The 26,171-nt window shown below is 54.8% G+C and overlaps 3 protein-coding genes across 3 annotated transcripts; 2 read left to right on the top strand and 1 right to left on the bottom strand.

The window, feature by feature from the left end:
- Positions 1-11,152: 11,152 nt before the first annotated feature.
- Positions 11,153-11,942, bottom strand: LOC148592246 (uncharacterized). The gene has a single exon (XM_088535466.1). The coding sequence runs from the start codon at positions 11,933-11,935 to the stop codon at positions 11,153-11,155; it is 783 nt and encodes a 260-aa protein (XP_088391592.1). The 5' UTR covers positions 11,936-11,942.
- An 8,736-nt stretch (positions 11,943-20,678) lies between these two features.
- On the top strand, positions 20,679-22,028 carry LOC148592245 (uncharacterized). The gene is made up of 3 exons (XM_088535495.1): positions 20,679-20,989; positions 21,038-21,347; positions 21,702-22,028. The coding sequence occupies exons 1-3, from the start codon at positions 20,679-20,681 to the stop codon at positions 22,026-22,028; spliced, it is 948 nt and encodes a 315-aa protein (XP_088391621.1).
- Positions 22,029-25,274: 3,246 nt separating this feature from the next.
- Positions 25,275-26,171, top strand: LOC148592244 (uncharacterized). Its single transcript, XM_088535496.1, has one exon. The coding sequence runs from the start codon at positions 25,275-25,277 to the stop codon at positions 26,169-26,171; it is 897 nt and encodes a 298-aa protein (XP_088391622.1).

Here is a 26,171-nt window from a genome sequence, read left to right as displayed (position 1 = left end):
CTCATACCTAAGTGACTTTGTACCCCCAGGAGCACTGTGTGTGCCCTGGAGTGTGATCTTCCAATCCTTCTGCTCTGGGGTGGTTGGAGGAATTTCTCCATTTGCTTTTTCTTTCCGTCTTCTTCCTTCCCTGTAGATGTGAAGCAATAAAAACTATCGATCTTGGCATCAACTGTCTGCACAGGTGTCCTTCACTCTCCCACTCCCACAGGTTGCACTTTCTCCCCTTAATTTTCTCCTAAAAGTCTCCTCTCTTTAGAGGGGCCGCAGCTGCTGAATGCATGAAGACACTCAGGAAGGTTGGCAAGGATTTATTCCCCACTGAATCCTGCAGGAATCTTTCCTGCTCTTTGCAGGGTGTCCCAGGGGATTTTTGGTAGCCCTCCATGTAAACCTGGGAATGGGAGCCAAGCGCTTCCCCCATTAGCACTGAATTTGTTTGCACGTTGCTCTCTGGACAGCGAGTGACATCCTCAGGGGACACATCTCGCTGTTGCACACACTGAGGACAGAGCTGGAGACAGGAGAGGGGTTTGGACTTGGCCACAGCTGCAGAAAGGAGGAGAGAGCAGGGAGGAAGAGTGCGGATGAAGTCAGAGGACCCACCGGCCCGTCCTTAGGAGATGCCCCAGGACTCCAAGCTGCAACTAACCCACAATTTGCTCTGTTTCACTTTTTCTGCTGGAGGAGTTTTCCCCATTATGGGATGTGATAAATCACACCTGTGGACACTGCAGTGGGGCAGATTAAGGCCAGCTGAGCCTGGGCAGCTCCTGGGGGCCTTGGGCAGGACCTGGCTCCTGCTCTTGATTGCACAGTGCTCACCCTGGCCTGTGTGTTTCTTCAGGGAAATATGAAAATGTAGAGAGGAAAAGGGGCTTTCAGGTACCATTTCTCCTTAAACTATTTCTCCCTAGTGTCCCTCCAATTGCATCGTCTTTAATCCTTTGGGTGAGCTTGGAAACTCAATTTTTAAAGGGCTGAAACCATTACTGGGAGCAGATATTTCATTTCCAGGTGGGCGCCAGGAGGTTGGGGCATGGCAAGAGGAACAGGGACCCTTTTCCCCTGACTCCTGAATGTTTACACCCAATCTGTCATGTTCTTATATGTTATTATAACACTTTTGGAGAAAATCACACGCTGGGATCAGTGAACGCCATAGACCCAACGGCTCTTCCCGTATCACATAATGTGTGTTGGGGTCTATAACGCCTTCTTCAAGAATCAGGGCATTATCTCGTTTACCAGGGTGGAAAACTCTAAGGAAAAACAGATTCCCACTGTAAAGTGTCAAGTAATAAGACATCGACAATTGTCAGAAGATAAAAAATAATCAAATTATCTGAGTTTCTTGCGATCACCACATCTAGCTCCTCTTTTCCGGAAGGAATTTTGGTCGGATGTTCACTTATCATTCTTTGTAGGACACTCACCTTCCTGTGTAAACAGGAAAAGAGGCGGATTGGGCTGCACTGGGGCTCCTCTCAGCCCCAGAAGTAATGATTTAATTGCTTGATCAAATTGTCCCTGGGATGTGGAGGAGACAAGCCACTTGTTTTCATGTGAGGCTAATTGCTCTGCACACTCAGGCTCCTGGCATCCGAGGTATGCATGGATTTCTGGAGCCAGGGATGGACGGGCAGCCCCGGGACGCGGCTGCTCCTAGAAGCTGCTCTTGGCGCCTGGTGCCCAGTGGGAAAGTTGGATATAACCAAGCCCCAGACTCCAGCATGTGTAGTCATAAAGGGGGCGAGAGGGCTGGGAAGGCCTCACTGTTTGGAAATTGTGGGGAGTATCCTTGATTTCTGTGAAAAAGCTTTGCTTTGGGTTTTTGCTTTGGTTCTGGTGCTCTTTTCCTTGGCACACTGCCCATCGCCCCAGCCTCCGGTGCTGCAAGAGAGCTTGGGCTTCCCCATGTAACTAAATGCATCTCAGAAGTAGCAAATTTGGAAAATCTGCCTCTTTCCAGCCCTTTTGCCTGGGTCTGAAATGATGCTGCTATGGAGCTCTGAGTCACTGAGCTTAATGGAACCAGCCAACTGAGCAAATTGCTCATAAATGTAATAAAGTTCCACAAATAAGGGTCAATTAAGAATAATCATCCAGTGCTGTCTGATGTTCCCACATACTACAAACGCAGTTCCATTTCCAGCTCCTAAAATATCTAATTTTCCTGTAAGTTGTTTCAATTTCTTGCTAATCAAATGTAACAATAGGATACACAATAACCCCCTATAGAAAGGGACTAGTCCTCAGCATTGGTGTTCCAGATGAGTGGAGAGCCCCAGGTAAGCATGAACCATGCCAAAACCGGGCAGAGAAAGCTTCCAAAAAAGAGGAGGAGAAGCAGAAGCTTCCAGGGAAAGTGGAGGAGGATGAGAACATGGAAAGAGGTGAATCAGACAGAATATTAGACATCTAAATCTGAGCAGTTCACTTGATTATCTGCAGGGATCTATCTTGTTGGGCTTTGCTTATGCCAATGTCAAATTTGGGAAATTCGGGGCTCAGTTCTGCAATGCTGCATCTAGTCTTGGCATGAAGCAGAGCTGCAGGACAGGTCACCTTCGTGTCCCCATGCAGCCACAAGAGAGAAGGGGAAGGCAAGAGCCGCGAGGAAGCTCAAAGTGGCACCAATTCCTCAGCTCACATGGGTTTCGGGCAGGAATTCCGTTTTCCCCATGTAAACACTAGAAATGAATCAGTCTGAGCAGGGCTTCTGGTTTCCTGTGTAAACAGGACGTAGTATTCACGCTGAATGGGATTTTTTATTTTTTTCCCCATTTAGCATTTGTGTAAATGATTTAATTGGTGGAATTGGCAAGAATGACAAAAACACATTGAGGTAGAGCCAAGTGCCTGTGTTCCACTCCCCTTAACTGGAACATCTCCAAAAAATAAAGATTTTCCAGGCTCCGGAGCTGCGTGAGATAAGCCTAAGGCTTAAATACAGGAATACGGAGTTCTGGGCCCAATGCTTTCATGAATGGAGTGGGGGCCCTTTGCACTGCTTTGGCAATGGAAGGAAAGGTTTGGTAATGCCTGTCCCCTTGAATGGCTTGGAGAAGTCTTCCTGGGACCCGGAGTCATCTCCAGCTTGGAATTGCCAAATGTGAACCTGGTTAATAGACCAAGAGCTTGGGGAGGAAGGGGCTGGGATGGTCTTAATGGTCAGCAAGGGACTGGAGAACCAGCTGAAGCACCAAAGGCCCCTGTAGGATTAGCTCTCTCTTGCCATGAGAATTAGGACGTGATGTTTCTCATGGAAAATCCTACCAATTGTCCACTTTCCTTAATAACAGTCATTGATTCTAACTGTATTGGAAAAAACCTAAGGTATCATTCTGACACTTAGAAGCAGATGCAAATATCTGAGCATATTAAATCTTTTTTAAAAAAGCAATTAATCCAGTATGTGGTTCTTTCTAATTACCGTATTTTCCAATTGGGAATTGCATAGCTTGGGTATTAGGTGGAAGCAGAATTAACTCAGTACCACATGCTTTTCCCGGAAGAGGTTTCCCCCCAAATTTAGGATGTTAACAAATATGAAAATTATGCGTAGGTGGAGCTTGTGGGGATGCTAATGGTCGGGTGTCCCTACCGCTGGGCTTCCTCGTTTCCGCCGGTGACGCCACGCGAACTGTATAAAAAGGTTGGAGCTCTGAAGTTCACATCAGCGCATTTGACTTCTCCTTCACTCATCTGCATTGGTGAACTGGTAAGTCTTTCTTGGATTTATCAGGGAATGATGCAGTGGCTGTGTTACTTGGTTGGTCTGGTCAAAACAGTGTATTCCTGACTGCAGAACTTTGCTCTTTGGTGTTGAGCTCGGCTCAGAGGTGTTGCTCTTTGGCCCAGGATTCCTCCTGGGATGGGGAAGAGGATGTTGGACTCTTAGGCACCTTCTTTCTCTTTGGGAACGTGGAAATATCCTGTCATCTCTGCAGAAGCCGACTGTCTTCCACCTCCCATGGAGGAGGGAGGAGTCTATCTTCATTAAATTTAAAACCTCGTTAAGTCGGGAAATTAAATAAATGACTGGATGCTGCAGAGTAAGGCTTGGGACTTCAGAAGAGATGGGTGGGAAGAAGGGTTGTCTGGAAGAAGGAATCTGCAGGAGACCTTAGGGCAAAACTGTAGGAGACATATGGGAAAAGCCAGGATGAGGAAATGCATCAGAAAGAGGAGCTGCAACCTCTGGGCCAAGCCAGAGAGGATAAGCCTATTAATTTTAGTGCATCAACAATGACATATAGCTGGAGGATTTGAAAGGGTGTTTGAACTGCAGTCTTTGGGCTCTAGCCCCTGGATTAACAGGCCAGTGTCTCGTGAGCAGCAATGTTCTGGTGTCCATGAGGACCCTAGAAAACAATGAAGAGACAACGGGCAGTGGAACTGCTCCTTTCATTAGGTAGCTCAGGAAAGAAGCTATTCTCATGTCAGGGCATCTCCCAGGAGTAACTGGATGCAGTTCTGTGAAACTCGGGGTTTGTGACAGAGCCCTGGAACAGGCTGCCCAGAGAGGTTGTGGAGTCTCCTTCTCTGGAGATCTTCAAACCCGCTTGGCCGCAGCCCTGTGCCACGTGCTCTAGGTGACCCTGCGTGTGCAGGGGGCTGCGCTGGATGATCCCTAGAGCTCCCTTCCAACCTTCAGCATTCCGTGATTCTACGATTCTATGGCTCTAGTCTTCCTAGCAGTGACACTTGCTCATTCCCAAGAAGGAAGGAGCAATCTGGAAGTATTAGTTGGCATATATCTAGATCCAGAAATAAGCCGTGCGTGCACTTTTTCCTGGGAGGTTTCTCGCAGTCCTTTAGCCGGTGGTCACATATGTTTTGAAAGCCAGGCTCGCTGTGAGCAGCACCTTCACCCCGTGCTCCTTCTCTCACCAGCATCGCCGACTCCCAGCAACATGTCCTTCTTCGAGCAGCGCAAGCAGCCCTGCCAGGCCCCTCCTGTGTGCGGCGTGAAGAAGTGCCCGCCGTGCCAGGAGCCCTGCAGCACCGTGTGCGTGGAGCCCTGCGGCACCGTGTGCGTGAAGCCCTGCCCCGAGCCCTGCCAGACCCAGTGCACCACCACGTGCTGCACCACCACGTGCGCCGAGCCCTGCGGCACCCAGTGCACCACCACGTGCTGCACCACGCAGTGCGCCGAGCCCTGCCAGACCCAGTGCGTGGAGGTCTGTCCCCAGACCTGCGTGGAGGTCTGCGCGAAGCCCTGTGTGAAGCCCTGTGCCACCACGTGCTGCACCACCCAGTGCGTGGAGCCCTGCCAGACCAAGTGCGTGGAGGTCTGTCCCCAAACCTGCGTGGAGGTCTGCGCGAAGCCCTGTGCCACCACGTGCTGCACCACCCAGTGCGTTGAGCCCTGCCAGACCAAGTGCGTGGAGGTCTGTGCCACCAAGTGCCCAGAGAAGTGCAAGATCGTGTGCCAGGAGACCCGCTCCCGGCCCTGCTGATCGCCCCAGCGCGTGGGCCTTGCAAACGGCGCCTCGTGGCCTCCGCTTGCTCTCCTTGCTTTAGAAATGTTGCTCCGAATGTTTCCAGCCTTGGCTTCCTATGTTGCCCCTTGCACTGCTTTCTTGGCACCTCTTCTCCTTGGGAGCTGCAGTTGGCCAACACGGTCCTGGGTGTCCTGAGGAGATGCTCCACCATGGCAGTGGTGCCAACTTGGAAGAGCTCTGCCTTTGTACTCTTTAACCCTCCTCTTGCCTTTCATGCATATGCGTAGCAATAAAAAATGAGCATTGATGGCATTTTCTGTCCTCTTGTCATTTGTCCTTCTCTCTGTTCCTACGTCTTCAGGTTCAAGGTCTCCTTCCTCTAGTTTTCCTCTGAAGAATCTGGTATGGTTGCAAAGGCTTCATGCCTATAACACATCCTAGAGGGGAGCGATGCTTTCCAACGCTGTAAACAGGATGTGGCCAGTACTTTTTAAGAGATACTGAACAGTGAGTTTTGTCCTACGGGAAAATAATGATAATAATAGATATATCGCTAAGTAAAAGGTAAAACTAAGTAGAAGAAAAGCCCAAATGCAGAGGAGAAATTGTTGAAGCATTCTTACTGTTTTTTTAATGATTTCTTAAAAAAAATAATCAGCTGGAGACCAAGTGGTGTTTTTGATGCCCTTTCCCCATAATCCTCGCCCAGGGGGAACAGAGAGTGAGGTTTGGCTTCCGGAGAGGAACCTCTTCGTGGTCCAGGGGCAGGTCCCCCGCGGGGACCAGGGTGCAGCGTTGTCCCCGGTTTTGCTGTCGACACCTCGCGCGGCTCCGGGCAGGTCTGGCTGCAGCTCCTATCTGCTCCCGTCAGCGCGGGGGCGACGCCGGCGCCGCGACCCACGGAGCACTTGGCATTTCAGGCTCATTAACGTCTGCCTGGTGCAATCGCGTTTTAATTCTATTGCAAATCTATTGTCTCTGTTTGGATTCTGGCCGGAGAGGGAGGCCCTTGTCTGGAGCCCGGTGTTCCCTGCCCTGTTGTCGCGGCTCCCACCCGTCTCCCGTGCAGGCTCCGTGTCTGGATGCAGAGCATTGCTCTCCACCTACGGTGTCATTAAGGCAAGGGTGGAGGGCGATTAATCTCCAACAGAAAAGAGTTATATTTAGGTGTGTGTAAACACTGTTACCAAATCAGCCCGCGATGAACCCGTGGGCACAAGGGTAGCTTTGCAGCAGATTCCTCTTTGTGCGATTCCTGTCAACACACGAGGGTGATGATATCAACGACAGGCGCAGGCGTTAGGTGCACCTGGGCCAGGCATGGAGATTTTACACCAAACGTGCATTTTGGTTCAGCAAAACAGAGTAGGGGGGCTAGACAGCTATGGAGCAGCAAGGATATAGAGGGGAAGTCTGGGAACATCCATCCCCGATTCCTATCAGGGAGCCCAAACCTTTGGGAGTTCACCGGTGGATCCTGCCATCCACAACGTCACGGACACCGGCTGCTCCTCAGCATCGGTGCCCACCATCAGGTGTGGGAGCAGCCTTGGTCAGGAGGCCACGTGCGGTGGCTAACGAGGCGCATCTGGGATGAGACACCCATGGTGGGTCTCCACCACCCGGCTCCACCAGTCCTGAGGGCCACGGCTCCTGCTCCATGGGCACGGCACCACTCGCAGCCATGGTTGACACCACCGGGAAGCTCCAAAAGCCGCAGAGGAAGCAGCAGAGGCGGCCGGCTGAGCAGTGCTCATCGCTCCCGTGCCTATGGGAGAGCGAGTTGCAAAAGCCCTGACACCCTGTTGTCCTACACAGCTGCGGTTGATCATGGGCAGTGCTAAGGTCTGCCTATCTGCAGCCAGTTAGCCCAACCTCGTCCTCATTAACCCCAGGGTCACTAAGACCTCTGGTTGGTCAGACAAGGGCGGGTTGTGCAAAGATGGGTGGTAGTTTTTCCCTTTTCCTCCTCTTCCTCTCCTGTCTATGAGCCTCTTCTGCTCTCCTTTGCCTACCAGAAGTTATGTCCATGGTTCCTCTGTGGGTCCTGTGGTTATAATGGAGAAGAGGCTGTAGTTTATGGACCAAATCAAGCCCCCTGGGGCCAAATCTAACCCCCTGGGGCACGGCATTGAGGAGAGCTCAGGGATGGCCCTTGCCATTGGAGCTGGAGGTAGTGCCTTGTTTTGAACTGTTTTCCTTCTTCCTTGGAAAAGCTTCAAGGGGATTGGGCATGGGTTTACCTGAGAGGAAAAGAAATCCTGCCACAATGCCAACAAACCAAACCCCGTGTCTGTGAACGGAAACCTTTAGTTTCTTTAGAGGGAAATGAAAAGCAAAGGTAAGGAAAAGGATGCTTAAAATAAGGGGACAACTTTGTATTTTGTTGGTGATATAAAATGTTTCGGTCCCTAGAGGGGGAAGGAAGAGGGAGGAGGATTAAGGTCTATGCAGGCTGGATTTCCGTGCTCCGAAGCCTGAGCTGGGCTGTGGGAGCCGAGCCCAGGGTCAGGACAGTGGGAATTATTAATGAATTAGCCAGTTATTACCAGGCTGGGTGTGCCTGCCCGGAAAATCAACAAGTCCCCCGCACCCGAAAGCATCTCTGTCAGAGCTTGACTTAAATCCAGCACTAAGGAGGTGTCAGCGGAGCAAGTTCTTGTTGTGAAAGATTCTGGTCATCAAGTTAATCTGTCGTCATCGGCTGCCGGGGCAGCCTTCCGAAAGGGTATAAAAGCCTTCCCTTCAGGAGGCTCCTGAATCCCGGCGGCTTCTCCTTCCCTCCTGCCCGCGGCCAGAGGCACCAGGTGAGTCTTTCCGCACGGGTTTGACGCACGGAGGGCAGTTTGGGACTCTGCTCTGGGGGTGATTTCTCCCTCTTGCGTTTCTCCAGCAGCAACTGCAGCCCTTTCCCCCTGCGGTGGGTTCTTCCCTTGTTTAATTGCTTCTCATTTTGGTCATCCAGAGGCTCCCAGAGCCTCGAGGACCTGCTGGCTCTTGGGTGACCATCCGCTGGCAGCTCCTTTAGCACCCATTGGGCACCCGCAGGCCTCTTGCTGTGGTCCCCGGGGTGCCAATAGCGGTGGGTGACACCGTCCTGTTCTGGGGCTCGCGATGGAGGGATCGTTCTCGAGCTCTTTTCCTCTTTCAAACCATCTGCAATCCTGAGCTCTCCCTGGCTTTCTGCCCTGCTTGCACCATTGCCAGCAGCTTTCATGTCTGCCCTGGTAGAGTTAACTTTGGAAGTCAAGGCTAAAAAAAGATAGGCTGAAACGCTAAAAGGAGAGAATTGTGTAAGGCTGAAAAGCAACCTAACTGGCACCTTGGTTTCCTTGCAGCTTTAGCAGCAATGTCTTCCCACCAGCAGAAGCAGCAGCAGCACATTCCCCCGCAGTGCCAGGAGAAGTGTCTTCCCAAGAGCGTGGAGCAGAGCCAGGCCCCAAAGGGACAAGCGAAATGTCCCGTGAAGAGCGTCCCGCAGCAGCAGCAACAGCAGCAGTGCCCGAAGCAGAAGTAGCTCCGGCGCTGGCGGGGCCAAGAGGCAGCTGCTCCCCTGCAAGCTCCATTCCTCTGCGCTGCCCCCGCCAAACCGGCTGGAAATTCGCAGGGTGCCGGCTTTATTTGCAAGCGGAAACTGCTTTACAAAGAGATGCAACAAATTAGCTAGGATTTATTCATCCCCAACTATGGGAAAGTCACAAGGCCGTTTCCTTCTGATCTTTACCTCAGGGTGTGCTGCAATAAAATTGTAATTAACTGCATTATTTGCTTCTTGATTATTTTTTTCACTTTATTATTCATTCATTCTCTTCTCCTTTCTTGTAATAGCCCAGGAATCACCTTTAAATTTATATGTGCCTGTCTCTAACGTGCATATACACAGGTACCCATGCATGTTCTCTTTCCAGATTCTTTATCCTTACATTATCTGAGCTCAGGACGGGTGCAATCTCTGGCTGCAAATCGTTGTGGGATTGTTTCGTGTTATCATGATGATGTTTCACTTTTTTGGACAGCTGGCAATTTTGTGGGGTGTTGCCTTTCAGGAAATTACTTTCCCAGGCTTTGACTATTTACCTGAGGATTCCGGTGTCTCACAAGGAATGAAGCTATTCCCCAAGACACAGTTCTCTGTGGCAGGGCAATCCGAACAAGTTTTTTGGAGTTTATTTATTTGTTTATTTATTATTTTTTTCAGCTCTAGTGGTGCTATAACTGCTACTGGGAAAAGGCTTTAGAAAGCTTTTAAACCTGAATAAAAAAGGGAAGTTGCTCAGAACAGGTAGTCTTGGTTTTAAAACAAGCAGAAACAGGATTGTGAGTGTTTCTACTTTGCAGCAAGAGAATTCTGGTTCAGCCATTTGATCTTTCTCCACTTGGCTTGGTGGCAGGGGAGGAAAATCCCCGTAAATGCAGATGTGGCTGCGGGATCCGGCTGCGGGACCTTGCGGGCGGCACAAGCCCGAGATGCAAAGCGGGAGCCGGGGGCTCCGTGCGGCACCAAGAGCAGGTGAGACGGTTACAGGGGCTGCATGCGGGAGATTGCATCGCTCCCGGCTCCTCCGCAGCGTGGGAAAAGCGGATTTGCTTGGGCTTGCAGCTCCGCTCGTCGCTGTGCCTGCTCTGGAGGTCACGGCGAGCGGCTTTGGGTGTTTTGGGGTGTTTTCAGGTGTTTTCACATGGGGAGAGCACGAGACGAGTGGAAGTGCCCGCGGTTCTGGCTTGGAGCCGAGAAGGGACTGTGTGAAAATCAGGCTCCTTTTCCCTTAGGCGCAGGAGCCACTGAAAATTTCCAAAACTCAGTATTCAAAGTCACTTTTATTGATGATTCTCACAGTGAAATACATCTTGGATACAATATCAGCCTAAAATAATTAGCACGACGTCCCGAGCACACATGCAATGACACCGTGTGATGAAACATGCGCCCGCGTGCAAACCTGCTCCTGTCGCCACTGCGATGGGTGGCAGCCGCGCCTGGGGGTGATTTATTTCAAAACTTGTCTGAGTTGGATTTAATTACCTCTATCTTTTCCATCAATATCCCCGGCTTGTGCTGCTCGTTGCAGATCCTAGTGAGTGTGAGGTGAGATCCCCATGGATGTGCTGAGCTGGCTGCTATTTCCAATACCCCGTTCAGCTCAGCGGGTACCTGGCGGGTGATGGATCTTCAGTAAAAGGTCTAGGTTTTGCCTCTAGGTTTTACATCGCTTAAGATATTTTGCACTGTGGGTTCACGGTTGCTGCAAGTCGTGTTGCCCCGGACCAGAGCTGCTCCTGGCAGGTTTTGCACAAGCCCCAAATCCTGCTGTTTTAGACCAAACCCCGAAGCGCGACGCGGGGGGGAGCGTGGGGAGCAGGCGGCAGCGTGTGGGGCTGCGCCGTGGGGACCGGGGCTGCATCGGCCTCCCGAGCCCCGGCTGAGCTGCCGTCACGCTCCCGGCCTCTCCCCGGCGGGACAACCGGGACAGGACGGGGACTCGGGCACTAAAGCCAAGCGCGCGTGCGAGAGAGCCGAGCGCGCGAGCCAGCCCGCAAGAGCATCGCTCGCGTGGGTGTTAGCGTGGGATAACGTTAACGTTAGTACGGGGAGAGATGGAAGCAGGGCTGAATTCTGCAGCGGCTAAAGGGGCGATGGAAACGGCTGCGGGGCGAGCGGGGCCGGCTGCTCTCGGGCTCCTGCCTCGCCGCGGGTCGGCGCGTTACTTCTGCGCCGGGGGCCACTGGGCCGGCAGCTTCTCCTGCTGCTGCTCCGAGAGCGAGCACTGCTCCAGCGCCGCGCACGGCGCCTCCGGCTGCTCCGGGGCGCGGGGAGCCGGGATCGGCACCGGGATCTCCTTGCGCTCCTGCTTCACCTGGGGACACGGGGCGGGCTCGGGGCAGGGAGCGGGGACGGGCGCCGGGATCTCCTGGGGGCAGGAGGGTGGTTCCGGGAGGGGAGCGGGGATCGGAGCTGGGATCTCCTTGCATTCCTGCTTCTCCTGAGGGCATGGCACCGGATCAGGGACAGGGATCGGCGCCGGGATCTCCTTGCACTGCTGCTTCTCCTGGGGACACGGGACGGGCTCAGGGCTGGGAACGGGGATCGGCACCGGGATCTCCTTGCACTGCTGCTTCTCCTGGCCACAGGGAGCTGGTTCTGGGCTGGGAACAGGGATCGGCTCTTGCGGCTCTTTGCTCGGTGCTTCCTCCGGAGGACTCGGGACAGGCTCGGGAGGGAGCGTCGGTGGCAGCGGGCACTGCTGCTGCTGCTGTTCCTGCTGCGGGCACTCAGGGATCACCGCAACTGGAGCTGCTTTTTCCGGGGCCGGCACCAGCACCTCAGGAGCCGTCTCTGGATGTGCCGCGGGGACGGGGACATCGGGCTGCTGCTGCGGGGGACACGGCAGCGCCTCAGCGCCCGGCGCGGGCTCGGCGCTCTGCTTTGAGAGCAGCCCGGGCGGGAGGGTGGTTGGCTGCTTGCACTGCATCTGCTGCCCAGACATCGCTGCACGGAGCAGGGAATCTGCAAGAAACATCCGAGCGTTATTGCGGCTGCTGAGCAAAGCGGGAGAAACCAGCCCTAGAAACATGACTCATCTGCAAGGTGGCTTTCCCATAGCAGACAGGCATGGAAAGAATGACGGTTCCCTGTTTCTTTTGCATCCTGCCCAGTCCCTGCTCTTCTCTCCCTGCCCGTAGCCGGGGTGCGACGTGGGCAGTGCCAGCTCCAGAGCTGCTGCTTTGCAACAGAGCCAATTTGCACTTCAGAGCAATTCCCGCATCGCTCCGCTCTGCCCAGCGCGTTTCCTCCCTGGCATTTCCTTGAAGGAGAGCTGAGAGGAGGCTCCAGCAAATAACAGACCTGCTGGTTTGGTAGCGGCTTCAGGAAACCAAAATAATAACAAAAAAACATAGCGACGGCTGAAGGCAAGAGCTTGGAAACATTCCGGGGACCGGCAGGTAGATAAAACATCCAGACCTGCATCCAACAGAATATTTCCCTTTGACAAAACTGAAGATTTGCCTATTTTAAAATAACTCTCAGATTTTGAATGGAATTAAGGGAAAATTAAAGACTGCAAGGCAATTTAAAATAGAAAAAGCAAACGTCTCTGCTTAGAAATGCCTGAAGATGTTTTGTCTTATTCGCAAGTTTTAAAGGTTGCTCTGCGAAGCCGGTGTAAAGCAGGCGGCTCCCGGGAATGAGTGTCCGGCCGAGCTCCGGCCAAGCTCCTGCTTCTCTGCTTGGCCCCACTCCGGTCGGTCGGACCGGGAGCCTCCGGCACTGGGAGCCATGAGGCGGCTCCCAGTTTCGCTCTGACTTCACCGGTGACGCAAGGGGACGAGGAGGTCACGGGTGGCACCGTCCTCCTGGCAGTCACGGGAGGGATTAGCTGCAGAGATGTCACCCGTGGACCCTGGTCCCCGTGACCTGCAGCAGCACATGGGGCTGGCAGGAATCAGGACAACCTGATTCCCGTGTTCCTGTTTTCCTAGGGATAATCTCAGGACACAAATACAGAATTTGAGTCACAGGCTCGTTGCTTGGAAGGGACATTTCTAGGTCCCCTCGATGCAGGGCCAGGTGAGCGCTCTGCCCGTGCCAGGTCTCCTGCCCTTCTCAGCACATCTTCAAAGCAGATTTATTCCCCTCTGCCACATCCTTCCAGCTCCTCCACATCGATATCAAGTGTCGCTTTCTATTTTCTTTATAGCAACCCGATAACATCTCGAGCCAAATTAGCATCTTGCTGCTGATGTGCTTGGCCTGAGAATTGCAGCACATCAGGGATATTTTCACCCTCTGCTCTGTGCAGGCCCTGGTGCTCACAAATCTACCATAAACAGCATGATTTTTCAATTAACTAAAGATTTAAAAGTATTCTTGCTATAAATCATGGAATCACAGAAATCGGAGCAAGGAGAAGCTTTAGTAGGCCAGTTAGACCTCCCCCTTCCTGAAGGCAGGACCAGCTAAATCAAACCAATATAATTTTATCTAATCTTGTCTTCAGAAAGGATCTAATTTAGCACTTAACTATCCTCAGATTCACGTGCCATCTGGAAGTGCCTTGCAGTATCATTGCAAGGCTGCTCATCCTACCCCCATGCACACAATTTCTCCTCTTTGCAGGACTCTGCTATGCATTTAAAGGCAGCTGTAAAATAAATCCCTTCTTTAAAGAGTCTCTGTACATTAAACCAAACAGAAAATCCCAGACATCACCCAAAAGAAGCATCAATATCCTCCAACTCACCCAACCGACCAGCAGGTAGCTGCAGGAAGTCAAGTGGATGGTGGAGCATGGAGATTTGAGAACTTTTATATGGTTTCAAAGCCCTGCCTTCTGGGAATGAGTCCTCCTAGGTAATGAGCTCATTCTTTCACAACTGCTTTTGTGCGTTTCCTCCACAGACTTGTTTTACACGTAGGCATTGTGAAGAGGCTGCTTTGGGGACAGAAAGCATTTTAATCCCCTTTCTGACTAACGTGACTTAGCGAAATCTTGGTGAAATGTGAGGAAAGGTGGTTCTTGAGGTCTTCACCCGCAGACCCCACCAGCCCCCAGGGTCTCGGGACGGTTTAATCCAGCCCAATTCCGCTTCAGTCTGCGGCTCTGAGTCATTTCAAGGTAGCTAATGATCGTGTCCCCACTTCTAAAGATACATTAGTGGTTTAAGACAGGGACACTGATCTGTCCCTCTCCTGACTGCCTCTCATCAGTGATTTCTCTGAAGTGATTTCCTACTGATTCTATGAGATGCTTTTTAGGAATTTCTTCCTTTAATTTTTTTTTCCTTTTTCCACCAAGATCTTCACAGTTTCCATTCCTTTAATGCAAAACAGATGACTTTGAATAGAGGCTACTCAACCTGGTGCAGAGGATGCAGCTTCTGCCTATCCAAATTGAGCAGAAAAAGGAACTGAATTTATGTCCTTGTGACTTGTGGAAAGTAAAGGGATTTTAACAGTATTTATCACATCCAAAGGGATTGGTTTGGTTGGATACCAGAATTCACCATTTAGCAGAGAAATAAAGGGCGTTTGTAGGGTGGTTTCCCTTAGCATCATTCTATGTAAAAAGTTTATGGAGTGAAAATGGCTCAGTTATCTAAACAAAATCACTTATATTGAACTAAATTAAATCCAAACTGCATCAAACTGAAGTAAATCAGCTACATTAAAAGCCCATTACCTCTTCTCACACTTTCAAAAGCTCTTTGGACCAAAGTCAGACTGGCCCCATGGCTGATGGCAGGATTACTTTCACCAGTGGAGACGATGCCTCCCACGCAGGGGCAAATTTCATCATATTTGGTTTTTGGGGCCTATCTTTGTCCCAAGCCTTTTGCCCTTATCAGAGCAGCCGCGGCCGATGCAATCGCGGCCACGGGCCGGGCGCGAGCGTCAGCGCCGGCTGTGGTGCAACGGCCTCCACTGATGCCGGTTTGGCAACGCGGGGCAGGACCCCGGGACGCCGGCGCCGCGTGACTCCGCTCTGCACCTTCCCCTCTTGCTTCATCCCCAGGTGGGGCCCCGCTGCCTCCCCGGCCGCCTCGGGAAGAGGCTTCGTTTTAATCTCCGGCCTGCGCGAGCCAGGGGTGGAATTGCAGCCCGGGAGTGAGTCCTGAGTCAGGCCTGGCCTCCGCTGCTGCTGCTGCCGCCGCTTGTGGCCGGCGCAGGCGGGAGCCGGGACGCGTCCCGGCCCGGAGAACCTGCCCGCCTGCTTTCTAGGCAGGCTCCGTGCCACCCTCGGCACGGCCTTCCCGCCGGGATCTGCTTCCCTGCAAAGCAGGAAGGGAAGAAGCTCAGGCTCAGCAGAGCAAAAACGACAGCGTTTTGTAATTATTGCACTTTTTGGCCTGGGGAGGCTGGAACAGCAGGGTTTTGGAGGGGAGCCCATGCGTGTCATTACATCAAGGGTTTCAGCTGAAGAAAATGAAGGTGCATCGCCAGGTTGAGGCTTCAACCCTCGTTGCATCCATCAAGCAGAGCACCTGATAGCGCCAGGGCACGTAGCGCCCGTGGAGCAGCGCTGAGGCTGGGCGGGCACAGCCCGTGTTGAGACATTGCGGCCGTTTCAGCCGGGTTCCTGGGACATGCAGCCACTCTGGGCACTGAATTTCCAGCCTCAACTTGCAGCATCCAGTGATTAAAGCAAATCACTTTCCATAGCTGGAAGGGAGACGACCTGAGCCCTGTCTGGGAAGCAGGAGGTGGGGCTGGCCTGACCTTAAGCCCTGGTTGGGATCCAGGTCTGCAGAGGCTCGGGGAGGTCACTTCACCTGCAAGTCAGCAACCTCAGCAGAAAAATCGTGGTAATTATCCTGGAAGAGGCTCTGAAGTCAGCCCGTGGAAAGGGAGGGAATGTTTTTCCCATAGCAGAGGTGTAACTGCTTTCCCCTTCCATGCGAATTGCACAAAGACTATTTTTAGAGGCAAATTCCCTCTGTAGTGAAACCCGCCTTGCTCGGACGCTTGGGAGCTGATGGAGAAACGTGCAGCCAGGAGCGCGGCTGGGCAGCTCCAGCATCCAGCACATCCCGCTGATCCCAGGTAATTTATAACTCCACAAGCGAGAAAATCCCTGGCCTGTCCCTGCCTTCCTGGCAGCTTGTGCAGGTGCTGGGGCCCATCCGCTCCTTGGGTCCCTGCAAACTCTGCTCTGCACAGATGCCAAATGCTGCCAGTGCCTGCAGGGATGCTCTTCCCTGCCTCCTCTCTCCAAGACTTTGAACTTTTATGCCCAGAGAAAATGATTTGAGGAAAATATTACACTCCTGGATTTCATGTCGTGGTGTAATTGAGAAGTTGCCGAGCCGGCTCTGCCAAGACTCGCCCTGATGGCTTAATTAGACACTGTTTCGTTAACACCCCATCTTGTTCTTCATTGCTGGCTCTGTCATCACTCCAGGGTGGACACCTTGCTTAACTCATCTCACGAGACAAAAGACATAATTGCCTGTTACTGAGTTTCCTAGTATCGGTCTGTCTGCTGTGGTCTGGTCACTACAACACGGTAATGTCCAGCTCAAGCGAGGCCTCCCACGGTCATGCACGCTTATGGGGTCAGCAAGGGGGATAGGCAGAAAAGGCCTTGAGCATCCCAGAGATTCCGTCCTCACATTGGGAATTTTCAGTGTGAACGTGCCACCGGCCTTCCTCTTGCTGTTATTTTTAGGCAGGACTGAAGATGGGAGGTTTTGAAGCATTTGAGAAATGTCTAAAGAAAAAAATGGGCTTTAGTGCTTCAGGTGTGGCCAGTGCAAGAGCCTTTGCTGCTAAAATAGAAAACACGTAAGAACAGGGAGGCTTCTCTCATAAAGGACAAGGCAGGAAAAAAAAAAAAACATAAAAATTTTCTGCGATTTGGACCACCCTGTAATACAGAAAATGCAGTTGCTGTGTGATACACAGACAGGGCCCCGCACTACATAAGGAAATTTCTAGTTCCCCAAGCTCTCACGCTGCCTTTGCATCGATTCTTTGCTCCGCAGGTGCATTGGGTAAGTGTGATTCTGAAGCACCCATTAAATACTGCTAATTAGGCTTGTCATAATACAAGTTACTGCGGGGGCAAACATCAGATCGCTGCTGCCAATTTTAGATTCTTCTGCCTGCAAATGGGATTAACTGAGATTAAGCTGCAGGAGACGAAGCCTCTTCTGCCTCTGTGCCTGTCTGGTGCTGCTTGTGGGTGCAGATAATCCTGCTTTGCCCCCGCGCTGCTCCTCGAAGGCATCGCTGTGTTGTACAAGGAGAAACGAGGGGAATCAGTCCCGGAGGACATCGCAAAGAAGCAAAGCCAAGGCTCTTAGCTGCATTGCTATGGAGAGATGAATTTTGGTGTTTTCAGAGCGCTTGGTTAGTGACGTGTCCCGCACATGAGGACGGAGGGATCCGCTCCAGCGCTTTCGAGGAGCTTTGCACGGATGCAGCGCTTGCCTGAGCGTGCTGGGTCCTGCTGGGGTGCTCGGGAGGGTCTGGTTTGCAAAGCAGAGTCAGCAGGAACAGGAGAATCGTCCTGCAAGGGTCAGCTAATGAGAGGGACCGGAGCAGGCAGGAGCAAGGAGGGCAGATAGGGAGGGAAAATTATTACTCTTGAGGGAATTATCTTGGATCTGCTGCTTTCCATAGCTCTGAGTCAGTGGTGGAAGCCACAGCTGTCTCGACTCTCACAGGCTGCTTGATCCTCACACTGGGGTGCGAATTAGGGTAAAGCCACCAATATTGCAAATAAAATTGCTGCTGCCTCTGCTTCTCTTTCCTCTCTCTGCAGCAAAAAAAAAAAAGCACCAAAACATGGTGCAAAATTTTCAAAAACTGCAATATTTTCTCTCCTCAAGCCCTACATTGCCCTTGTGATGCTGTTTGCAGCCCCAGCCTGGCAGCGGGATGTCGGCAGCAGGACAAGCGAGAGGCTCCTCCAGCTTTGGCAGAGCCAGAGAAGGGACCTGAGGAGCTGCCCGTGATGGGGCCTCTCGTGTCAGCTCCCCCCAGCAGAACCCACCACCCACCGGCCCGAGGAAGATCGGCAGAAGCCGCAGCGGAACCTGTGGCCTCTGAAGCCAACGTAGCTCCTGTGGGTGGCAAATGCGTCGCAGAAGCAGAACCCGGTGCTGCACGGGGTCCTGCTGCAGGTTTGCTCTGGCGAGAAGCCTGGCAAGCAAGCGCCGGTGTCGGTGCGGGGACTGGGGGAACGGCACTTGCATTGGTGTTGAAAGAGTGAATTCAGGGATTTTACTAGTCACTCGGGCTCTTGCAATCCCATAGTCTGGTTTTCTAGAGAGACTGAACTCCCCTGGGCCTAATAACACCTCGAACAAAAAGGTGCTGGGGTGACTAATTGCAGCACAGGCAGAGCTCATTAAGTAATAAAACTCTTTTAAAAAATGAAGCAAGAAGGAGCTCAAGTGGGGAGGGTTTCACTTTAGTGCACCATGGCCTCCAGTGCTCTTAGATCACCGAAATGGCGATATTGTGGATTTGCTCCTTGCTGGGCTAATAACATGCAAAGTTTTGGCGTCTGCAGCCTCCGTGCCGCTTCCTAATTACAGCTGCTCCCATAGGAACGTGCAGTCCGTGCGCGCGGCCCGGGCTGCCCTTCCCCTGCTCTCGCTGCGGTCCCGTCGGTGCCCAAGGGACCGTCGCGAGGGCTGGCGGCTCCGTCGCACGGAGGTGGCCGGGCCGGGCCGGGCCGGCCCCGCTGGAGCCCGGTGCGAAGCCGCTGCGCGAGTCACCCGGAGCCTCCCTGTGCGCGGGCGGCTGCTGCGCTCTAGTGGCTTCGCCCGGACAGAGCAGAGCGTCCTGGGGACACGAGCGTGGCTTGGCGGCCGTCATTCCGCTCCAGAGTACTTGCTGCCCGCAGGAGGGCTCTGCCCCGGGCGCTGCTCCCAGGCTCTCCCTCCCAGCACCATCTGCCCGTGGCTGCTAACGGAGCAAGGCTAATTTGGCCCCGCTCGGGCTAGCAAGTGATTCCCCAGGTCCCCCTGGCCCATCTGCCCCGTTTCACCTCCCTGCCCTCCTGCCGATTCCAGCAGGGAGCAGTGAATTCCTGGGCACGCGCTGGGTGCTCCTCCACGTTCCTCCTGCGTTACGGGCACCCCGCGTGCTCCCGCCTGTAATCCTCCCCTGGCATCGCTTCCAGGGTGTTTTCCGGCTCCCTCTTCCTACTTATCCGTGCCAAGGCTCCCTGTTTGTTTTTTTTTATTTTATTTTCCTGCACTCCAGGAGGTCAGAGTCATGCGTGTGGGATGTTCACGGGTTTTCTTAGATGGAGCCACTTTAGGACAGGGTGAATTTGCCTGGATAAGGTGGGAGCTGCAGTTTTGCAGGGAATATCATGCGCAAGGGAAACCCTCCTCGAATCAGCACACAGTGAAAGTCCCCAGAGAGGCAGCACTGCCAAAGTTAAAATGGAGCCAAATAGGGTTTATGGGGATTTTCGTTATCTCTTTAGTCCTGTAGTTTTTAATGCTGTTTAAGCAGATTTAGATGTGTAATCTTATAGAGATTCCTGGGTATGAAAATAAAAGACAAGGTGTTGCTTTGGCTAAAGCTCTGCGAGGGCTTCGACACTGGGCAGGTTCAGGGGGATTCAGCCGAGCGTGGCTGGGATGAGGATGGTCAAGACTTGGTCCCTGTGAGCAGCGCCCTGTCCCCTGTCCCTGCGATGCCGCTGCTGCTCTGGCCCCTCGCAAAGCCCTGGGGCAGGGACGCTGCTGTCACCCGGCTCCAAATGCCACGCAGTCTTCCCATGCCAGGAAGGATTATGCAAACGATAATTGGCCATACCATGAGGAGCTGACGTCCACCTACTCATCCTCGGGGATGAGCGCAGCCGCACGCGTGGGGCACACTTTGCATAGGCGCTAATGGGGTATGTCGTGAGCGCCTCGTGCCTCCGGGGCATGTCCAGAAGCTATATAAATGCCCTCCCTCCATTAGGTCTCTCTGGTCACATCACGAAGCTGTCCTCATCCAGGAGCGGGGTAAGTCCTGTTCGCGATGATTCTCTAGGGCTGCTGAAGTGCAAATTTACTTCTGATTTTTTTTATTTCTACGAATGCTTCACTGGAAAGATATCCCAAAGCCAGTGAGTTTGGTGTCTCCAGTGGGGCCTCTGCCTCCATCAGACAGTTCCAAGCCATCTGGGAGGCCACAAGCAGCACCCAGAGGCCGCTAGCACAGGCTGCTTTGGTGGCAAAGGAGGTGCCCGGCAATCGGGATAGCTCCAGAGCGCCAGCAACGTGCTGCTGCCGTTGGGAAGCGGGTGAGCTGGTCCTTGGCTGGGGCCACTCTAGCCTTTAATCAGCCCCGGCTCCGTAATGGACGTGGAGGTTGCCATGCCAGGACTGGCCCGCGGACCGCGGCCGACCCGGTTTGACGGGGTTCCCTGCTTGCCCGGGGCTGTTTGCTCTCCTGGCCACAGCTGCCGCTCGGAGTTTGTTTCTGGGCTGGGGGCTTTGACTCCATGGGTCCAAGGGACATCGGAGGTGGTGGTTGTTGGGCAAAAAGAAGGGGGGAATGGGGTTTAGTGCTTGCAGGAGGGATGGGGAGGTCTCCTTCTGTGTCGGGAGGTCAAGGAGGTAGAAGGGGTGAGTGGATGGGCAGGAGGTGTCTGAAGCCGCTTGCGTCCCCGCGAGCTCCTGCCGCTAACGCGGCGCCAGCGGCAGGTCCCCAGCGGGAGGAGCTGAGGCTCTGCGCGTCCCATGTCCTTGCAGTCGTGCCGAAGCCTTGCCGAGATGTCGTGCTACCTGCCGCCGTGCCTCCCCGCCGTGTACCAGCAACCCCTGCCAGCGCCGCGGCCGCGCGTCTACGCGGCGTCGTGCCAGCCGCTGTGCTGCTCCGTGCGCCGCCTGCCGCAGTGCGTCACCCCCTGGGTGTCCCACCAGTGCTTGGCCGGCTCCAGCTTCTCGCAGCAGCCGCAGCGTGTGACCACGTGCGTGCCCAACCTGCAGCGCGTGGCCACCCGCATCCTGCAGCAGCCCTGCGTGACGCAGTGCGTGAGCACCCCCGTGCCGCAGCGGCCGTGCGCGGCCACGTGTGTCCCCGCGTGCCTCCCGAGTGCCACCAAGCGCGCGCCGCAGCAGCCCTGCATGAGCCAGTGTGTGACCACGTGCATCCCCCAGCAGCAAAGTGCAACCAAGTGCGTGACCGCCTGCGTCCCCCAGCAGCGTGCGACCAAGTGTGCAACCGCGTACGTCCCGCAGCGGCAAAGCGCAACCAAGTGTGCGACCGTGTGCATCCAGCAGCAGCAAAGTCCTGCCAGGTGCACGAGCACCTGTGTCCCCCAGCAGCCCTACGTGACCAAGTGCATCCCCCAGCAGCAATGTGCCACCAGGTGCATCCCCCAGCAGTGCGTGACCACCTACTTCCCGCAGCAGAATGCCACCAGGTGCGTGACCACGTGTGTCCCGCAGCAGCGTGCCACCAAGTGGGTCTCGCAGCAGTACGTGGCCCAGTGCATCCCGTCACAGTGTGCCACCAAGTGCGCCCCGGTGCAGTGTGCCACCAGGTGTGTGACCACCTGCGTCCCGCAGCAGTGTGCCACCAAGTGCGTCACCGCTTCTGTCCCACAGCAGTGTGTGACCACTTGTGCTCCGCAGCAGTGTGCCACCAAGTGCATCCCGCAGCAGAGTGCCACCAAGGTCACCCAGCAGCAGAGTGCCACCAAATGTGCCACCAAGTGCACCCAGCAGCAAAGTGCCACCAAGTGTGCTCCACAGCAGAGTGCCACCAAGTGTGCCACCAAGTGCGCCCAACAGCAATGTGCCACCAAGTGTGCTCCACAACAATGTGCCACCAAGTGTGCCACCAAGTGTGCCCAGCAGCAGTGTTGCAAGTGTGTGACCACTTGTGCCCCGCAGCCGTGTGCCACCAAGTGTGCCCAGCCGCAGTGTGCCACCAAGTGTGTGACCACTTGTGCTCCGCAGCAGTGTGCCACCAAGTGTGTCCCACAGCAGTGTGCCACCAAGTGTGTGACCACTTGTGTCCCCCAGCAGTGTGTCCCCCCGCAGCAGTGCCAGCCTGGCGGGGTGAAGATTTCCAGCCATTGCAAGAAATACCGCTCTGCCCCGAAGTGGCCCTGGTAGAGGAGCGGAGGCTGCTGGCGCGGAGCTCCCGCTTGGGCAGGGGCTTCAGCCTCCGCGTCCCCCCCAGCAGCATCCGCTGAACCTCCCTCGCCTCCCTTTTCCAGCATTTCCCTCTAGTTCAGCTCTGTCCGGGGCAGTTTGCATCTCCCTGGCTACTCTCGGGGTGTCCGTGGTTCTTCCTTGGTCTGCTTTACTACATAGTTTAGTGGGACTTTAAGGTCTCCTAATTGCAACACATAATGATTAAAAAAAAGATGAAAAGAGTAGGTAGAATAGGACCGTTCTCGGAACCCAGCTGGGACACGGCAGCAGACGGGTGGCTCTGTGCAGCCTCCACACGCGTTTGCTATCAGATTTGGAAGAAACCTGTAAATTTGCCAAGCAAATGATTTGTAAGTCTCTTTGCAGCGGCCTTCGTTTAGGAAGGTCCCAATTGCCCTGCTGCAAAACACAGGCTCTGCGCTGGCGTTCAGCAGAGCTCCAAGTATTTATGGATAAGATTCCTGGCTCGGGGAAGCCAATCTTGCTGCAAGTTTTTTATACATTAATATTCTCTTGCACTTTGTTGCTTTAATGAATATTGAAAACACGCCTTGAAAGAGAAGAAAGGCTTAGAAGTGTTTCTGAAACACATAGCACTGCTGTTTTATAAAACCTTGGATACAGAAGTCGTTACCTGTGTTGTTTACGCTGCCTAAAGACGTGCCCTCTACATTGTACCGAAAACACATTACATATAGATATGCATCCTTATTTAAATAAATACAGTTCAATGGCATCAAAATGACATCTCTTGTCTTTCTGCCCACTGGTGGTTCTTGCTTTTTTTTTTTTAACATGTATTAAATACAGTGAAAAAAGATGGGGCTGAGACAAAACAGCTTCTCATTAGGAAGATGAGAAGGGAGGGCGGCGTTTGGATGCTGAAGGTTGTGAGTGGAGGCAGCTGCACCAGGAGGCTCCTTCCCATCCACTTGTTTTCTGAAACCTCTTCCCAAAATCACAACTTTCCCTTAGGACACAAACCCCTGTAGCCAGACACAGGGCTTTGCTTTTCTGAAAATTACAGGAAAAAAAGAAACCTAAAACCCGTAGATTTTCCATGGGCGCGTTGGGGCGCCACGAAGCCCAGTCCTGGCCCTGACTCACGGCACAGGGCGCCCGCAGCGCGGCGTGCCTCAGTTTCCCCTCCACTTAATTGGGACTAATAACAGAGCCCGCAATAACGCCCGTGCGGCGCTGCGCGTCTCCCGGAGATTAAAGGATTTCGGAGCCCTTTGCAGCATTAATTAGGAGGCTCTGGATGACGGCGCATGATGCTATCGTGGCGTTAATACTTGCGACCTGGCCTGGAGCCGCTCGGCTCAGCACCGACGTTGCTCATGCACCGTGTGGGCTGGCGCTTGCCTGGCTCGGATGGATTTTTTTCCGTAAAATTGGTACCGATTCGCTTACCATTGCCCACCTGGCCACTCGACCTGTAAAATCCCTGTCCAGATCATTTAATATTAAAGGAGAGATTTGCGGCAAAGGGATTTGTAGTCAGGGGCTGCGAGATTTGGGGGTTTGTTAGCGGGATATCTGCAGGGATATCCCTGCTGTTTGCAGGAAAGCGACTGGGATGATTCAGCTGCCTTCCCAGGCTGCTATAATTAAGCCGCCGAGAGCCCTTCCCAGACAGGGTTTTCAAGGGATGCACGCGGAAGAGCAGCCACCGGGGCAGCCCCGATGTCCCCGGTCACCACTCGTGGCGGTGCCCGTGCTGGAACGGGGACACAAGGGTCACCCTCCCGGCAGTGCCACCGCACGTGGCCGGGCTGGGGCTGCCGGGCAATTAGAGGTGTCCGCGCGCGCCCCGGCTGCCCCAGGGCACTTATTCACCCTATAAAAGCCAGGCCACGGGCCGGCTCTCGCAGACACTCTGCTCCGGACCCATGAGGCGGGTAAGTCTGTCCGGCTCTCGGCTGCGCTCCCAAGGGCCGGCTCCTTCCCGGGGGAAGCAGCCGCGGACGTGGGCTGGAGCAAGCGCATCCTCCACGTGGATCCCAGCCTGGAAGCGGATGCTTGTGGGCGCCGCCGCGCTCCCGGATAGTCCGTGGGGCCGGGCTTGGTGCTGGCAGCAGTCACAGAAGAAGCACAGAGATTTTTTCCAAGGTTTTTTTGGGATTTGAATGTAGCAGCTCCGATGACTCCAGCAAAGAGCCGGCTGGCTTCGGCACTGATGCGTTAGTTTAGCAGGCAGAGCCTCCAGCTGAGCCCAAACAAGCCAACATTTCTGTTAATAATGATAAAACGAAGTCCAAGATGCAGATACCCTCCAGAAGCGAGCAGAGCCCCTGCTCCCAACACGGGGTGGCACCGGCCGCATCAGCACTGGACACGGGGCAGCCGCCAGCACTGCCCTTGTTTTTGGGACAGTTGTTTTTATGAGTCAATAATTACAATAATAGCAGCGATGACTGGACGTTTTATTAACAAGAGTTGCCCAGCGCCCAGGAAAAGGCTTTGGGCAGTCTTGCCTGAAACCCAGGCAGAGAGGGAGGTGCTTGGGAAATGCCATTTCACTTGCTCTCTAAGCACTGTGGAAATGATGGAAAAAAAAAAAAAAAAAGAATCAGGTTAGGCCAGTGCTAGCAGAGCACCATTCTGAACTCCTGCCTCCCTCCAAACAGCCCTGTTAGAAACCCAGAAAATGCCACTGGAGCTGGGGCATTTCTCGCATCCCTCCAGGGCACCGCGAGGCTCTGTCTGGGTGTTGGCAGGATGGGGCCGCCGGGCCCTCGACTCTGAAAACCCTCTCATGTCTCCTCTGTTCTTGCTCTCCTCCCAGCTCGCCCGGGTGGTGAATGTAGAGCGGGAACGCGGCGCCCACGGAGGCGGCGGAGCTGGTGCCACCTGAGCCGGCTCCAAGGCCAGTATCACCCCGGTCTCCATCCCACCCATCCCCAGGGATCGCGAAGACAGGTAGGACGTGCTGGGCTCCTCTGCCACTTGTGCCTTTAATTCCAGGGTGTCCCTCATCCTCGGGGCTGCGGATGGGGGGCCGGTGGGGATGCGGGTGGGGAAGGAGGTTCCCCTTTGCCAGGCGCTTTGCAGAGCTCACACCCGGGCTCGCTGGGGGCTGCACGGGGCACACGGGTGCTCCTGCCCTGCTCGTGGGGCTTGCGACCCACAGCCTCCACAGAGAGGGGGAACGGCCACGCAGGCGCCAACCCGCCGCCTCTTTCTCTTGCAGCTCGCGTGAGCATGAACTGCTACGGGGAGCGCTACCAGCCCCTGCGCCTGCCCGCGGCCGGCAGCGTCGTGGAGACCCTGCGCGCGTGCGTGTCCCAGCCCCAGGCGGCCGCCAGCGGCACCTGCCTCCCGCTGAGCATCACCAAGAGCCCCGTGGCCGCGTGGCCGGGCTACCTGCAGCCCCTGCGGCTGCTGTGCGCCCCGCCGCGCGCCGCGGCGCTGCCCCTGCTGCGCTGCCAGCCCTGCGTGCCCCGCGCCGTGCTGCTGGGCCGCGAGGCTTGCGAGGCCGCCGGGCTGGTGGCCCGCGCCGCCGCCGCCGCCACGTGCAGCCCCCAGCCCTGCGCCGCCGGGCGCCCCGGGCGCGTGGCCAAGAGCCTGCCGCCCTGCGCGCCCAAGTGCCCCGAGCCGGGCAAGCTGCGCTTCCCGCCGTGCGGCATCAGGTACTCGGCCTCGTGCCGCGGCGAGCGCGCCGTGGTGGCGTCACGGGGCTCCAAGCGCGCGGCCACGCGCGCCGGGCCCGGCGGCTACTCGCGGCCGCTGCAGGGCGGCACCGAGTGCCCGCAGGAGCGCGCGCCGCCGGAGCGCGTGCTGCGGGAGCGCGTGCTGCAGGAGTGCGGCGTCCCGCTGCAGCGCTGCACCAAGGGCTACCCCATGCAGCACTGCGTGTCCCCGTGCCTGCTGCAGCCCCTCGACACCAAGCCCACGCCGGCACCCAAAGGGGACCCCTGCGTGACCCGGGGATCGCTGCCTCATGGGACCAAGATGCAGCGCCCGGGCACCCCGCACATTGCCAAGAGCCGGGGCGCCCGGCCCTGTGTCCCCCCGCACGCCGCCCGGCCCCACGCCGGTGCAGGAAAGGGCTCTGGCCACGGCAAGAAGAGTCGCTGCGCGGCCAAGTGGTTCTGGTGA

The sequence above is a fragment of the Tinamus guttatus genome, unplaced genomic scaffold (genome assembly GCF_059628265.1).
Source record: "Tinamus guttatus ecotype Peru unplaced genomic scaffold, ASM5962826v1 Tinamus_guttatus_pri_ptg000629l, whole genome shotgun sequence".
NCBI classification, from domain to species: Eukaryota; Metazoa; Chordata; class Aves; order Tinamiformes; family Tinamidae; genus Tinamus; species Tinamus guttatus.
This window is presented reverse-complemented; position numbering and strand designations above follow the sequence as displayed.